Source organism: Vigna radiata, unplaced genomic scaffold (assembly GCF_000741045.1).
Source record: "Vigna radiata var. radiata cultivar VC1973A unplaced genomic scaffold, Vradiata_ver6 scaffold_213, whole genome shotgun sequence".
Lineage (NCBI taxonomy): Eukaryota > Viridiplantae > Streptophyta > Magnoliopsida > Fabales > Fabaceae > Vigna > Vigna radiata.
This window is the reverse complement of record NW_014544264.1, coordinates 19,261-34,788: the sequence shown is the minus strand read 5'-3', so window position 1 is coordinate 34,788 and position 15,528 is coordinate 19,261. Positions and strand designations below refer to the sequence as shown.

At 36.7% G+C, this 15,528-nt stretch overlaps 1 protein-coding gene across 1 annotated transcript in view; it reads right to left on the bottom strand.

Moving 5' to 3' along the window:
- Positions 1–9,940: 9,940 nt before the first annotated feature.
- The window catches only part of LOC106755534, an 8,550-nt gene continuing 2,962 nt past the window's right edge, over positions 9,941–15,528 (bottom strand). Inside the window, exons 2-7 of the mRNA XM_014637706.1 lie at positions 11,572–11,657; positions 10,998–11,248; positions 10,688–10,900; positions 10,506–10,598; positions 10,322–10,423; positions 9,941–10,237 (exon numbers count right to left, since the gene is read on the bottom strand). Of these exons, the coding sequence (XP_014493192.1) occupies positions 9,941–10,237; positions 10,322–10,423; positions 10,506–10,598; positions 10,688–10,900; positions 10,998–11,248; positions 11,572–11,657 (1,042 nt within the window). The remainder of the gene's footprint in view (positions 10,238–10,321; positions 10,424–10,505; positions 10,599–10,687; positions 10,901–10,997; positions 11,249–11,571; positions 11,658–15,528) is intronic.

Here is a 15,528-nt window from a genome sequence, read left to right as displayed (position 1 = left end):
GCGTTGAAGAGTAAAATAATGTTAAAATACTATTATTTTTTTTTGGACAACTCTAAATTATTAAGACTGACTTTTTTTAATTTTTTAATTTTTTTAATTTTTTAATTTTTTAATAAATAGTTAGATAAGTTAAACTTTAAGAACTTATAAACACAATATTAAAATCGATAGATGTATTAAAATAATGAGTCGAACATTTTTATTCTTAAATAATCTTATAATAGAAACAGAAATTTCAAAAGTTCGGTTCATTATCTAAATAAACTCTATCTCGTTAAAACACTACTTCCTTTCGTTCCTCTGACTTCTCACTACCATCTCTCACGTTTGGGTTGTCAGTTTGACGATCAGGAGGTACCTAGACGATCATGACGTCAAGGGCTACACATCTGACGAATCAATTGGGTGAATCGAGCGGGTAAGTGATTAACCATTTCTCGCCCGTCTAGGGTTCTTGATCATGCAAATTAGTTCTTTTTGCATGGATCTAGAGCTTCTTTCCTTCAATTTCTAACTCAATTTAAGTTCTAAGGTTGGTTTTCCATCACCAATCGATGATTTGTAGGGTTCTCTAGAGTTGACTTGCGATGCAAGCAAGCTGTCGGGATTTTCTTTTGAGTGGTGCAGTTGATCAGAGAGGTAAGGGGAGAAAGACTTTAATTTGTAGTTTGGCATGTATGTGTGATGAATTTTGTGTTATGGTGCTGATTGAACTAAATTTAAGTTTTTGTGGATTGAGTTGTAAGTAATTTGAATGCTTGATTATGAAATTTGGAAAAGGATGATTGTGAACTGAATTGGATATGTTGTATAAAGTTGTAATTGATCATACTAGATTTAAGTAATCTGTTACAAGAGTAATTAGATAGAAAGTTAAGTGAATTATACTGGTTTTAAGTTGTTATGAGGAAGTGGGATAGTGAAAATGAGAATTAGAGGTTAGATGNTCATTTGGTTTGTTGGAGTAGCTTTGATAAGTTAAATGGGACTTGCTTGAGTCTTTAAACTGGTCAAAAGGGTGCAAAAGTGGTATATTGGATTTTGCAACTACAAGTTGTGATTTTAGATGTTTTGAAGTAGGAACTTGTCCAAAAACACTTTAGATTGTTTGTAGGAAGGTTTACAATCACTTAGTCAAGTTTCATTAGGTGTATAACATGAATTAGGATGGTTAGAAATTGGGAAAATAGTTATAATTGGTAAATGGTGTTTGAGTTGCATAATTTTGCAGAATTTGGTGCTGCAGATTATGTAGACTCATTGAGTGAATGGATTCGCACAACGAGTCACCCTGGCGAGATGCTCTCTGCCAGGGCATTCGCACAAGGAATAAATGCGTTGTGCTATTGGTTTGAGAGGTTTGCTCTTTGTCTGATGATCTGCAAGGTGAATCAGGACGCTATGCGCCTGGCTCGGGTCTGGGACCACTGTCATTTTTATTCGAATAACGAATAGGTGCACTCTAGGAGTGTTTAGGGAGTCTGAGCCACTGCCTTGGGCTCTCACATAGCGAATTAGGGCGCTATGCGAGGGGTTAGGGCTTGATACTATTGAGAGTTTATTCGCACAACGAATTTAGTCGTTGTGCGACAGGTTATGAGGGGTGAGTCTCTGTTTGAGGATTTGCACAACGAGTTGGGTCGTTGTGCGAGGAACCTCTAAATTTGCTTTGCGAGGTTGTACACTAAGCGAATAGTCCTCGTTTAGTTTGCTCTTTTCTTACCTATTCTTGTTTGATTTAAATAATGCCTTGTACTATATTGGATGATATATAAATGTATGTTGGATTATATGAGTATTAAAGAGTAGAGCTGTTAATTCAATTGGAAATAAAGTATGATTTCAAAGTGGAAATCTCTCGGTGAGATAAAAGTGTGTTTGGAATGAATACAGGGAGCTCAGTATTGGGGGTTATCCTAACACTCTAATGATCTTTAGTTCTCACATAGAGAGGATTGATTCATGTGGTGAAAGTAGTAGGAGGTCCTAGTGTAGACGCTACTTGGAGGTCTATTGCGCGGTAATAGACTTACCTTGTGTGTGTGGTAGGGTGAAACCCATGGCAATGGCTTTGCAATGTAGTAGAGGCCACCACAAGTGTACAACCCGCCATAGCTCGGTATTTGTTTGATGTTAAGTTATGTGTTGATGTTAATTGGGCTCAGCCCATCCTGTATTATGGGCATTAGCCCATATCTTACATTATAAATAAAACTACCCTATGTGTATTCAAAACACACAACAGAGATTTCTCCTAATCTTCTCCACTATTTCATATGGTATCTAGAGCGCAGGTTCTGTTCCAACTTGTTCCAAGGTCTCCAGTACACATCACCGCTGCAGCCACCGCAGTCACCGTCGCCGCCGTTAGAGTCCCAAAATCGTCCGACGAACACTCCATCTGAATCGTCTCGATCAGGCGACCACCGTGGTGCAAAGATCGTGGCAAACGGACCACCCACGCGCCACCGCAACAATCGCCATATCTGCTGCTTCCCGCTGCGTGTGCCGACACCTCACCAGAGAGTTCCGCCGCCGACCAGAACCGTCGTGATCACCTCCTCACCTTCTTTCTAGATATGTGGCATTGCATCAATCAGAGCACTTTGGATTTTTAGGGTTTTTCCCTTTCCATGGCGTCTTCGTCGTCTACAAACACCTCTATTGGTGCCACATCTTCTGATTCCTCAATATACACCAATTATGTGAATGTACACTTGTCCATTGACAAGTTAGATGGCACGAATTATGCAACATGGGCGTCCGACATCAAACTTTGGTTGAAGAGTCAGAGGTATGTAGATCACCTTACTAAAAATGTGACTAGTGATACCACAGATGACACTTCTCGCTGGATGAAAATCGATGCCCAATTATGCATCACTTTTACATAGAATTGTGAAATAAACCCTCACTCAAAAAGTAGGGTTGGGTAGGTCTCATATTTATATTATGTTAACATAGAAACCTTAGCCATAGGGAAAAAGTGGCAAAAATATTGAATGCACCGTGAGAGTGAGAGTTTGATTAAGTGAAGGTTGTGAGAGCTTAAAGATGCAATAGAAGGACATTGTCTAATCTAGGAAAAGGTTTAGTGAAAAACTCAAGGTAGAGGGAGATATCCTTATGGTTGGTACAATTCTAAATGTCTTGGTCAATGTTTTATGGTTTGTATATGGTGCGGGAGGTTTATGCTTGCATGATGGCCACTACTAGTGATGGTCGTTGATTTTCAGAATCAATTTTTGGGGTTCTTGGTGAATGAATGTATTTCATGTAGGTTCCTTCCTTGTATACCATTAATAAATATTTTCTTAATGTGCGATTCAGTTTCTTTCCCTTTATAAATTGTTGTGTAACCTTCCTTCTTTCTTTCAATTGATTGTCATGCAGTGCAATTTCTCTTTTCTTTCAATTATTTTCCATTGGTGTAGTTGCTTGGTCCACATTGGTGTTTCCTTTTGTTTGATGATGCTATATAAGATGTTTCTTTTTGCGGTGCTTGATGTTTTTGGTTCCACGTTGGTTTTCCCTCTGTGTTTATTGTGTGGTTCGGGTTCTTAGCATGTTGCATATTATTTTTTGTTGTTTTATGTTGATCTCTTTCTGTTAAGTGTATTGTTTGTTCCTTTCTTCCAAATCGGCACTTTTTCTGGTTTGTGCCAACAAGTCTAGGTAAGTGCTGACTATTTTTCATTGATTTATGTTAATTGCTCATGCACTAGATTGTTATAATGATATGGTTGTGTTGTGTGTGTTGACTCTCTGGCAAGTGTACCAGATCGTTTCAAGTAATATAATTGGTAAAACCCAATATCGTTCTTTCCAAGAGACTCGAAGGCCTTATCGTTCGTGCAAATTGAAATCGTAAGACTTGTAAAGAAATTTGATTGGTGGGAATACAAATAAACAAAATAAACATGCAAATGCAGTTGATTCAATTGACGAGAAAAAGACTATGGATGAATGGAGTTGTTGGGGGTTTACAATTTCATCTTATCCGCTCTCTCTTATCTACTCCTCTTATTTAATTTACTTTGTTATCTAATTGTCATGCAAACTTTCTTAGTCTACCCTTAACCCGATCCCTAGGTGGTATTGCTTAATCAAGGAATTTCTCACCAGTTCATGACAGTATCGTACGTTCCCTATCAATAAAGACAAAGAACAGTTATCGAATGAGTTAAACGACAAAAGCTTTAAGCATAGATGAGAACCCAACAATTGATAATCAAAGCATACGACAAGCATATAAATAAACAAGAGTTTCAATAAAAGAAAGTTTCAAAAGATTACATTGTTTCCCCCAACAACAAAAGGGTTTAGTTCACCATTGTCATGGTGAAACTAGATGAAAAATGATGGAAGAATGGAAGAACAAACCCTAGATAGGATAAAAGAGAGCCTAAGCATCCAAGAGATCTTCTCCAAGGAGTGAAAATTAGGTTTGGCCGCCCTCTTCTGTCAAAAGAATGATTCTAAAGTCGCAATAGGGCTATTTATAGATGAGGAGCGTCACAGAAAACAGGCCCAAGCCCAGCAGACAACCGCCCAACGTCACACTTATGCCACCCGGCGGTTTGTCCATAGTCGCGCTACCGCCCGGTGGTGAGTTCCACCGCCTGGTAGTTTGCCTTTTACCACAAAACCGCCTAGCGTTGTCCCTTAGGTGTCAGACATTTGGCTTCTCCTCTTCATTTTCTTTCTTCCTTCTTGAGTCTAAGACCTTCATCTTCTATCCCATTCTTCATTTTCATCAAAGATGCTACAAAACAATGCAAAACAAGCATAATATCGCTAAAAACAGCTTTTGACTCTCAACTGACCTAATTTATGTGTTTTGCTTGATTCTAAGCTCGTTCTAAGTCTTAAAGGGTGTAATTTGGTCTCAAATGACATATGAAAATAATTGTTTTTCAACCGTTATCACAACCCCAAACTTAGAACTTTGCTTGTCCTCAAGCAAACAAAACAAAACAAGCAAACAAAAAAAAACTTGGCTTTCTACTATTTCATCCAATGGTTCAACATTCCTAAAATACATGACAATAATTACTCAATTTCAGACCTTTAGTGAAATCAAATCAAGATGCATGCATGCTTTCAATTCAATTCAATTCACATATTACTCAACAGATGTTACACTTTATGAATGACCAATCCACTAAGGAAAGATGTAAGCATGAAATTTTGCAATTCTCACCAAGCGAGTGTTTCACTCAATCACTCAAGTGTTTAGGGCGACACTCCAACTCTCTATTATTCACAAGTCACATGAAACAACATTGCCATTCATCTAAAACAATCAAAATCTTCACATGCAAATGTTATCACAAGGACTTTTCCACGGCTTGTATTGAGGCTGGGCTAACAAGAAAAAATGGTTTTTCTAGAATGCAATGTCCTTGAGTTAAGAGAGCTACCATATTATTCAAAATTTAAGCACAACTCTCTTCCTCACCAATCTCACTTATTCCCAACTTCTTCCCTTTTCTTTTACATTGAGCTCATTTTCATGCTTTTCTTCTTTTCTTTCCTTTTTCTCATGCATTTTTGTTTCTCAACATTTGATCTCAATGCTTTTCAATTACCTGTATCTTTTACCTTAGGCGGATATTCTTCTTTAGAAGATGCAGGAATTTGTTGATTTACTGAAGGCACCACAGTCACTTGGTTAAAAGTTTCTCTAATCTGCCCATTGTGACTGAATCTTGCTTCCTCTTCTTCCTCACCTTCACTGCTGCTTATTTCAATGAGTTCTCTTTCCTCCTCTTCCTCATCACTGCTCCTAATCTCTATAACTTCCCTTTCAATTTTTCTTTTACTCTTTGTGGCAACAACTTTGCATTCTTCCTTAGGGTTAACATCAGTATTAACCCTAAATTTATTCTTTTCAGTGGTTTCTACTCTTTTTGACAGCTGTTCAATTTGAATCTCCAGAGATCTGAAACGAGCTTGATCACTTGCATGATTGGACTCATATACCTTCAAGAATTTTTCAAATCTATCATTTAGGTCTTTGACAAACTCCGATAAATGAGTAACCTGCTGCCACATTGGAGAAGGTTGTTGTTGCCTGAAGCCTCCTATTTGTCCAGATGGGTTATTCTGTTGTTGACCAATACTAGGATGGTTCTTCCAACCTTGGCTAGGATTGCCTTGGTTGAAGCTATACTGATACTGATTTCCCATATAATTAGCTTCTTGCTGCATCTCCTCTGGTACAACACATTGGCCATTGATATGGTCACCACCACAGAAATCACATAGCTTCTGTGTTTGGGAGACATTACGTATCTCCTTAGGAAGTTGAGAGAGGATCTTTGTCAATTCATCTAGATTTTGGGTCAACAAATGGTTTTGAGCTAGCATGGCATCATCTGCAAGCAAGTGCAATACTCCTCTCTTTGTAGTAGGTGCGCCCATTTCACTAAATATTTCTTGCTCATTAGAAGCCATACTCTCTATCAAGTCATAGGCTTCATCTTCAGTCTTCTGTTTGATATCACCTCCAGCTAAGGCATCCAACATCAGCTTAGACTGCATGTTCAGACCACCTAGGTAAGCAAGAACTAGGGTTATCTTGTCAAACACGTGGACTGGTGTCTTCCTTAATAGGCTTTTGAATCTTTCCCATGCTTGACCTAGAGTTTCTTCCATGCCCTGCTTGAATGATGAGATCTCCAGTCTTCCCTGAGTAACTTTGGACTATGGAAAATATTTATTGACAAACTTTGTTGCCACAGTCTCCCATGTTGTAAACGTCCCTTCAGGAAAGGAATTAAGCCACGTCTTAGCATTGTTTCCCAATGTGAATGGGAACAAGCTAAGCTTTACTCTTTCATCTGATACACCTGTCATCTTAATTATATTGCAAATTTCACCAAACATTTTCAAATGATCATATGGGTTCTCGTTTGACAAGCCGTGAAACTGGTTACTTTGCACCAGGTGTATAAGTGTTGGATTCATCACCATGTTGGTCGTCTGATCCGTAGGCATGACTATGCTATTGAAGTGGAAAGGGCCAACAACATTAGATTGGTCTACAAGAGTGCGTCTTGGTGATAAGTCGATATTTTATTGATTTCATTTAGTTTATTGTTCTAGAATTAATCAGGGAATTATGCTTAATTGTCCGGTATTTTCCTGTTTCTGTTAATAGTGCTTAATTTGACCAGAAATTCTAATTTTAATTAATTTGAATATTCTGAGTTAATTAATTGCATTTTTAATTGCCGGGAAAATTTTGGAGATACAATTTGGAGCATTGGGAAGGAGACAAAATAAATTCAAGACTCTCAATTTAGACATTTTAAATTTAGTTGTATTGTAATTTAATTGTTTAAACTTTTTGGACAAACTTTTGCACATTGGGCCATTGTTAAAAAATTATGAGGGATCCAAAATTGTAGGACACTTGCCCTAGGGTTTCCTTTTATTTTTAGGGTGGACCCCACCCCAATTTTAGGGCACATGGCCTCTTAGAAAAGTGACCAGCCGTCACATTGCAAGGACACACTCTCTCTTGGCTGCAGCTTTATTTTTTGGTGGCTGGAACGCTTGTTTTTTTTTTTTGGATTTGGAACCATTTCTCAAGTGTTTGATTATGGATGAATGAAGAAGCATTTGTCCAGTTTTTTAATTTGCTTACGGTGCTCTTTGTTTTAATATAAAAAAGTGTTGATTTTATCTTGGTTGAGAGAAGGAAACTGGTGGTGTCATGTTTGAATGTCCAGCAGCTGCACGGGTTTGAATTCAGCATTTGGAAGCACACGCTGCTGCCATTTATTTATGATATAAACTTATGCTGATTCAATATTATTTAGAGGCACAAGCGGTGGTTAACTTTAGGAGATTCATTGCTGGAAGAAGCACTCATTCTCATTCGGTCTTGGAGCTGGAAGCGCACATGCCCACACCAACATTCATCTTTGCCAAAATGAAAGCAACGTGTTTTTTGTTTTATTTTGGAGAAAGCATTCATCTTTGCTAAGAGTTGATCACGGCAAGAGGAGGACGCTGATTCACTTCTTGGTATGAAGTGTTGATCCTATTTGGTGAGCATGTGGGTTACATCCAGTTGCAGCATGCGGAGGCCTTCTTTTGGAATAATCAACACGGTTATTTAATTTGGAGCAGCTGCCAGCATGCCATGGTGTCTCGGCTGAAATGAAGAGCATGCTGATTTCCTAGAAATGGTGTCACGGCCTGCTGCAAACGGTGATTTAATGGGATTGCTTGCTTCCTTTTTCTAGCTACAATGTACCTCTTAATTATTAGTTTAAATTTTGCATTATTATTTACTCTTGCTGCAATGGGATTTCCTTTGTTAGATTAATTGTTGCATTCAATTGGTTCACAAGTTTTCTTTGGTATTTCAATTTTATTTCTTCTGTGATGATGCGTTTTCTGATTAATTAATTTCCTTTTAATTGAGTTACATAAGTTTTCCTTAATTTAATTGTGATGTTATCTTAGGTAAGTTGAGTTGGTTGTTAATAAAGTTACTTTGCTTCCCTGAGACTTTTGAACTTTAATTGTTATACTGCTGCTTTGATTCTGCTCAATATTTAATCTGTTGTCTGCTTGCGATTAGGTATACGCTTAGTTGCCTAATCGGTGTCAATTCTTCGCCTAGTTGATTAGACTGTATGGTGGATGACTGATTAAATTTATGCATTGCATTCGCTTAGTCTGTAATTCNGAAGACCGAATTAGCCTTCGCTTAGTTGGGTGATTCATGTCGGATTTGGATTAGAGTAGTGTGTACTTGTCGTTGATTTGGGATAGGAAGCATTGTAATTAAGTTAATGACCAACCGTTTCCATTCTGTCTTTGAAACCGTTTTCATTATGTATTTGATTCCGTTTGCATTTCTCTTTTCGCATTTCTGTTTGCATCTGTGTTTCAATTTAGTTCATTTGCATTCAAAAAACCTTTCACAAACCCCCCCACTACGTGTTTGACCTAATTCTCAAACCACATTTGGTCCTTGAGAGACGACCTAGGAGTCACTTCCTAGTCTATACTGCAGTCTTTTATGCACATTAAATTTTGCATGGGGTGCGACACCCATCAAAATTTCACTACAAAAAAACTGTTAAGTAGTGGAGGTTTATTTTCCATTTTGTGGAGGTTTTCACCCTCCGCAAATTAAATTCCGGGGGTTTTTCAAACCCCCGTAATCGGAGTCGTCGCTATTAATTTACGGGGGTTTTTAATGGCCCCTGGTATCCAATTTATATTGCAGAGGTCTTTTTGTTGAGAGTTTTAACCTCTTCTATTAGTGATTATTATTTTGTAGAGGTTTGAAACCTCTTTTATTTTCATCTATTTTACTGCAATGATTAACCCGGTTTTTTTCAATTTTTTTTTTTGGATTAATACCATATTTAATTTCACAATTATAATTTAAATGTTTTAAGCTGTCTCATTTGTATTATTTAGATTGAGTTTACAACTTTATTTTTCTTATCTTACATGAAAATATCACCATTAAGATGCTTATAGTTTTGTCAACAATATTTATTTGTAACGAAATTCAAATACTACAATGAAGACAAAAAAGCATGACAAACTTCTTTTACCAAAGTCTTGAATTATATATCATTAAAACATTCAATTCTCAAAAACACCATAGTATATAAAAGTAAGTTAAATTGAAATGTGATAACACCTAAACTCAATTACTCAAAATCCATAGGCTAAATATAGTTTCATCCTAAAAGATATCATAAACTTCCTAAATGTTGCTAGCACTAGATGATCCTATTGTACCACCCAAAGGAGACTCGGACTCATTTGCATCACCACCTTCCTGAAATGATAAAACAAAAATATTAATAATAAGGAATGCTTATAATTAAAGTATATCAGGCATAATGCTTCAACTATATTAGTAACTTACTTGAGGTTGAGAATCAAAGAATGAGGTAAATTAATCAAGAATCTTTCCTTCCTTCATTATCATGTATGCTTTAAGTGCTGATTCTAAATTGTTGTACTTTTGTTTCCACTCATTAGAAGACGATGATGGGATAGTGGTAGATGAAGCAAGACTTAAATCTGAAAGTCGAAGTCTTGTATTCCTAAATGCATTAGTAGGAGCTACTCCCAAACCCATGCATCGTACTCTCCTAGAATGCTCTGGGCCTAACACTTTACCAAGAACATCATCAGGAGAAACCTCTGATTCATTGGTAGTACTTTGAGTCAAACCCACTTCAATTTGTTCCTATAGGCATATAACAATATTTAATTAAAAGTCTAAATATTAAAAAAAACATATTTTAAAATATAATATTATAATAGAACTAACCGCTATATCTTTTGCCGCGTCATTTATAAATGATCCATCCTTTCTTTTATGAGTTTCAATGTATAGCTTTCCACGACTAGGCAGTTGTCCAGTTTCCATAAACTAAATAAAAAAAAGAAGAAGTTAAAATAAATAGTAAACTTAAAAAAATAGTAAAAATTGTCATGTTTACTAATATCCCTACCATCTCATGCCTTTTTCTTGAGAAAGGCTTAGAACCACCTGTATGAGGAATTATTTGCTTGTTGCGGTTTTCTCTATTTTTTTTACACATCTCCTGTGAGAAAAACAATTGTAAGTTATATACTAATAAAATAAATTAAGTACACAAACAATTCACACCATTCAAAATAATGAAAATTATACCAGTGTTTCTGGTTTTAGATGATAAGTAACAAAATGAGCCCATTGAGTTCTTTCTATACCGGTTGGCACATTACTTATGATCTGATCTTTGGTTTTCGCTGGATCATAAAACTCATTCCACAAATTTTGCCTATGTGCAACCCATTTTCTACCAAGAGTTAATTTACAATATCGTTGTGCATTAGCTTCAGCGATCCGAAAACAAAATTGAGGCTTTTGAAAAAAGAAAACATAGTTAGTGTGTTAACATTTATAAAAAATGAAAAATTTCAAAAGAAAAAAAGTCATACATGCATAATGATATATATACCTGCAACATTCCCTTAAAGCATTCCAAAAAATAAGTGTTAGGCATGCCTGTTTTCCCAGACCACCTTTCAAAATTAATTGGAAACAAATTGCCATCAGTTGCCAATATACCACAAAATCCTGCAAGAACACCTTGTCCTTCACCAATAGGCATGCCTATCTCATCAAACTCCACAATGATGCGTTTTCCAGAAGGTAAATTATTTACTTCTTTGACTTTGACCTTAATTTTCTTGATAACTCCTTCTAAGTCTTTAATAATAAAACAACTAGTCAATCATAACTACAATTTAAAAAAGAAAAAATATGCATTCAAAAAAAATAAATATAACATATACCTATTGCATCAACAGTCCAATACGATAAAGATTGACGTCCAACTTGTTTTGTAGATGTTTTAGTTTGTTCTGTGTTTTGAGTATGTGATGAGGATTCACATCCAACATGTGTGGATGTTTCAGTTTGTTGTGTATTTTCAGAAGGTGATGACGATTCACGTTCAACATGTTGTGATGATGGTGGTTGGGCTTCAATTAATGGAGAAGACACTATAGGATTTGTTGATGAAGAATTACCTGGAGGTTGAGTTGTAGTATTTTCCACACATTGAGGTTGAGGTGTTGATTTTTCATATTTCGAAAACGCTTGACCTTTGGCATAACTACATATTTATGAGAAATAATTAACTTAAAAGGTGAAACAATTAGAGAATTCTTTGATGGATAAGTGATAATCATTATATCAAATTCTGGTGCAACCAGACATTTACATATTGGTGAAGTTAAAAAAGTGAGGAAAATTGACTAAAATATTCCAAAATGCTGCAAGTGAGAAGTAAACAATTGGTTAACGGAATGATGACAAGTGGCACTTTTCTCAACAGACAGTGACAAACTGAATGTGATATGGTTGAATATCACACGTGCATAAGATCCAGTTTGAACATCAATTGTTGTTATCAATATGTAAAATCAAACACCTTTTTTAACCTAGCACCTTTATATAAATAACTTGTAAATGCAGTAAACAATTATAGCCCAGAATCAACTAAAGACCTTATTTATTGGTCTTACTACCTCCTTTCTAAACTTCAGTAGTATATAGCAATTACCAATACAAAATATATACTATCACTTCATTTTGCATAAATCGAAGCATCCTTAACAAAGTAAACAAATTGCAGAAGTGGGGAACATGTATCAATCTGAATTCCTACAATAAATACACCAAATAAAAACAGAAACACACACATCATCACCCGATGACCTCTCTACTGCATGAATATACATCTTTTCATAATAGTAACCTTTCTAAACAATTTCTTTTATCAGTGCCTACAATTACAATTCCAATACAAAATAAAGTTTTAGTTTTTAAATGCAAAAAGATAATTAAACATGCAAATGCAGTGAATCAATGGTTGAGGAAAAATATGGATGAATGGTGTTGTTGGGGTTTACAATTTCATCGTATCCACTCTCAGATATCTACTCTTCTTATTTAATTCGCTTGTTTATCCAATTTCCATGCAAACTTTCTTGGTCTACCCTTAACCCATTCCCTTGGTGAAAAGAGCCTACTACTAATTACCGGCTTGCTATCCCTAGCCTCCCCTAGTAATTAATAATGCATAATGAGCGGAAGCAAAATACAATTGATCGTCCTACCCCTATCCCTAGGCGGTATTAACATAATCAAGGAATTCCCCCCAGTTCATGACATTACTCTATGTTCCCATATCAATAAAGACAAACAACAGTTACCGAATTAGTTAAATGATGAGAGCATTAAGTATCGGTAAGGAACCCAAGAATTGATAAACCAAGCATATGACAAGCATATAAAATAAATAAGAATTTGGATAAATGAGAGTTTCAAAAGATTACATTGTTCCCCAACAACAAAGGGTTTTAGTTCACCATAATCATGGTGAAACTAGATGAAATATGATGAAAGAATGGAAGAAATAACCCTATATATAGTAGTTTGGAGCCTAAGCATCCAAAGAACGGCCTCCAAAGGTTGTAGAGTAGATGTGGACGTTTCCCTCTACCAAAGATTAGGGTTTCAAGTCGCACTAGGGTTATATATAGGCCAAAAAGGTAACAGAACCCAAGCACCTAAAAACAAATCACCGTTGAGCGGCTAAATGAACCACTCAGCGGTTTCCCTTCAAGTCGCGCCACCGCTCAAAGATCCTTCCTTTTGTTGCCAGTATTCTAAACCATTCTTGATGATGATGTCGTTCTTGAGTGGAGAGACTAAATGCTTGAAAAGTTGTTTTCCAATGGATGATGAATGCTTTCCGATGCAAAGCTCTCCCCAAAACCCCAAAATTTTGACAAGAAAAATAGGTTTTTGTGAAGGGGTGATGGAAAAAGTGGTGAAAGCTCTTTGGAAAACCCTTGAAAGGGAAAATTGGGTGCTAAGGCTCAGGGAGAACTGTTGGGCGAGCTTCAAAGAGGATTCAAAAGTGTAGAACCTCCAAAACACTCAGCTTTTAAAAGCCCAAGCTTGGTCCGCGCCGCCACCGCTCAGCGGCAAAGTTGCACCGCTCAGCGGTGAGCGTAAAAACTCAACCCCTCTTTTTGGTTTGCTTTTGCGTGATTCAACCCTGTAGCACCTGTTTTCAACCTTCAATTTTTCAATTCTATGCCTTTCCCCTCTCAAATCTGACATTCAAACATATAATGCACTTAACACAGAGTTATAACAAGATATAATCAACTGGGTTGCCTCCCAGGTAGCGCTTGTTTAACGTCACGAGCCTGACCCAAACCTGTTTCGCACTCATCAGTAAGTGCTTATCCTTCCAATACCCATCAGTAGGTGTGACTACCTGTATCCTTTAGTAGATACAAAAAATTTTATCATCCCTCAGGAGATGCTTCCCAAAAATTGTTCAAACTTTCATTAAATTTCATGTCCAAAATGAAATAAACCTAAAACTAAAAATGTTTTACATCAAATGGGATGTCCCCCAGCAAACACCCATCAGTAGGTGTTGATATTCTTCTTGCTTGATATACTTTTCTTTTTCTTCTTCCTGCTGAATCTCTTCAAAAAGTTGATCGAACCAAGCACCTGTTTCCATGTATCAATCATAGGAACTTTAATCTCCAATTTCTTGAAGATCTCCATAAAGCACTTAAACTTCTTTTCCTTCCTATGATTTTTCTTCTGACGAGGAAGGGGTTTCTTTTCTTTCCTATGATTTTTCTTTTGATGAGGAAGAGGTTTTGCAAATGATCTTTTCTTCTTTCCTCTCTTCCTCTTTTTCTTAATCTCCTCCCTCAACTTTCTCTTTTTCTCTTTTCTTCTTTTCTTCTTTATTTTTGTATATTTTTTCTTTTTTGCTTTTTTCTCAACCACTGCTTTTTCTTCTTCACTCAACCTTTTCTCCTCTATCTTTTCCTCTTTTATCTCTATCTTTTCCTCATCAACAACATTATCATTCTCAAAACTAGTGGCTTGACATTCCTCCCTAGTGTTAACCTCAGTATTAACCCTAGAATTCAATATCTCATTGGAGTGACGAATCTGTATCTCCAACCTTTTATTTCTTGATTTACTCTCTTCTGTAGAGGAGGGAGTAATTTGGATAAGTCGTTCCAATGTCTCGTCCAATCTGTTGATTTGCTCATTCAAAGTAGATACCTGTTGCTCTAATAGTAATTATTGATGAGGTTCTCCTGCTTGTCCATTCCAACCTTGATCCAAGCTTGAGTGAGGTTCCCACTAGTAGTCGAAATCATTTTGATAGAATTGAGTGCCCATATAATCAAATTCTTGTCCAAACTACATCCGACAAACATTAGGCACAAAACCCTAGAAAACATTTATTAGAACAAAAACAAAAATAAACATAAAAAAATCAAGTCAAATGTAATCAGTTTACACTACTACATAAGTTAAACCACGAGTCCCCGACAACGGCGCCAAAAAACTGTTAAGTCCCTGGCAAGTGTACCATATCGTTATCAAGTAATATAAACGGGTAAGTGATGAAGGTTGAAAAACAGTTATTTTCATATGTCAATTTGGACCAAATTACACCCTTTACTACTCGGAATGAGCTTATAATCAAGCAAAACTCAATAAATGAGTCTCAAGAGAGTCAAAAGCTGTTTTTAGCGATTTTATGCTTGTTTTTAATGTTTTGAAGCTAATTTGAGAAAAGTAGAGAATGGAGTTGAAGATACAGGTCGTTGACTCAAGAAAAGAGCAAAAAAATGAAGATTTGAAGAGTCGACGCACTGCCCGACGACACACTTAAATCGCCGAGCGGTCCAGGACAAGGAGAAGGCATGGTGAGTGACGTTGGGCGGACCTGAGGTAAACCGCTCGGCGGTGCCGATTTCCGCCGAGTGGTAGGGCGATTTGTGGCAAACCGCCGGGCGGCACACTTAAACCGCCCGACAGTGGCTCGCTGGACTTGGGCCCATTTTCTGACGCGCTCCTCACCTATATATACCCCTATTGCGAATTCAGAATCATTCTTTTGACAGGGGAGAACGGCCAGACCTAATTTT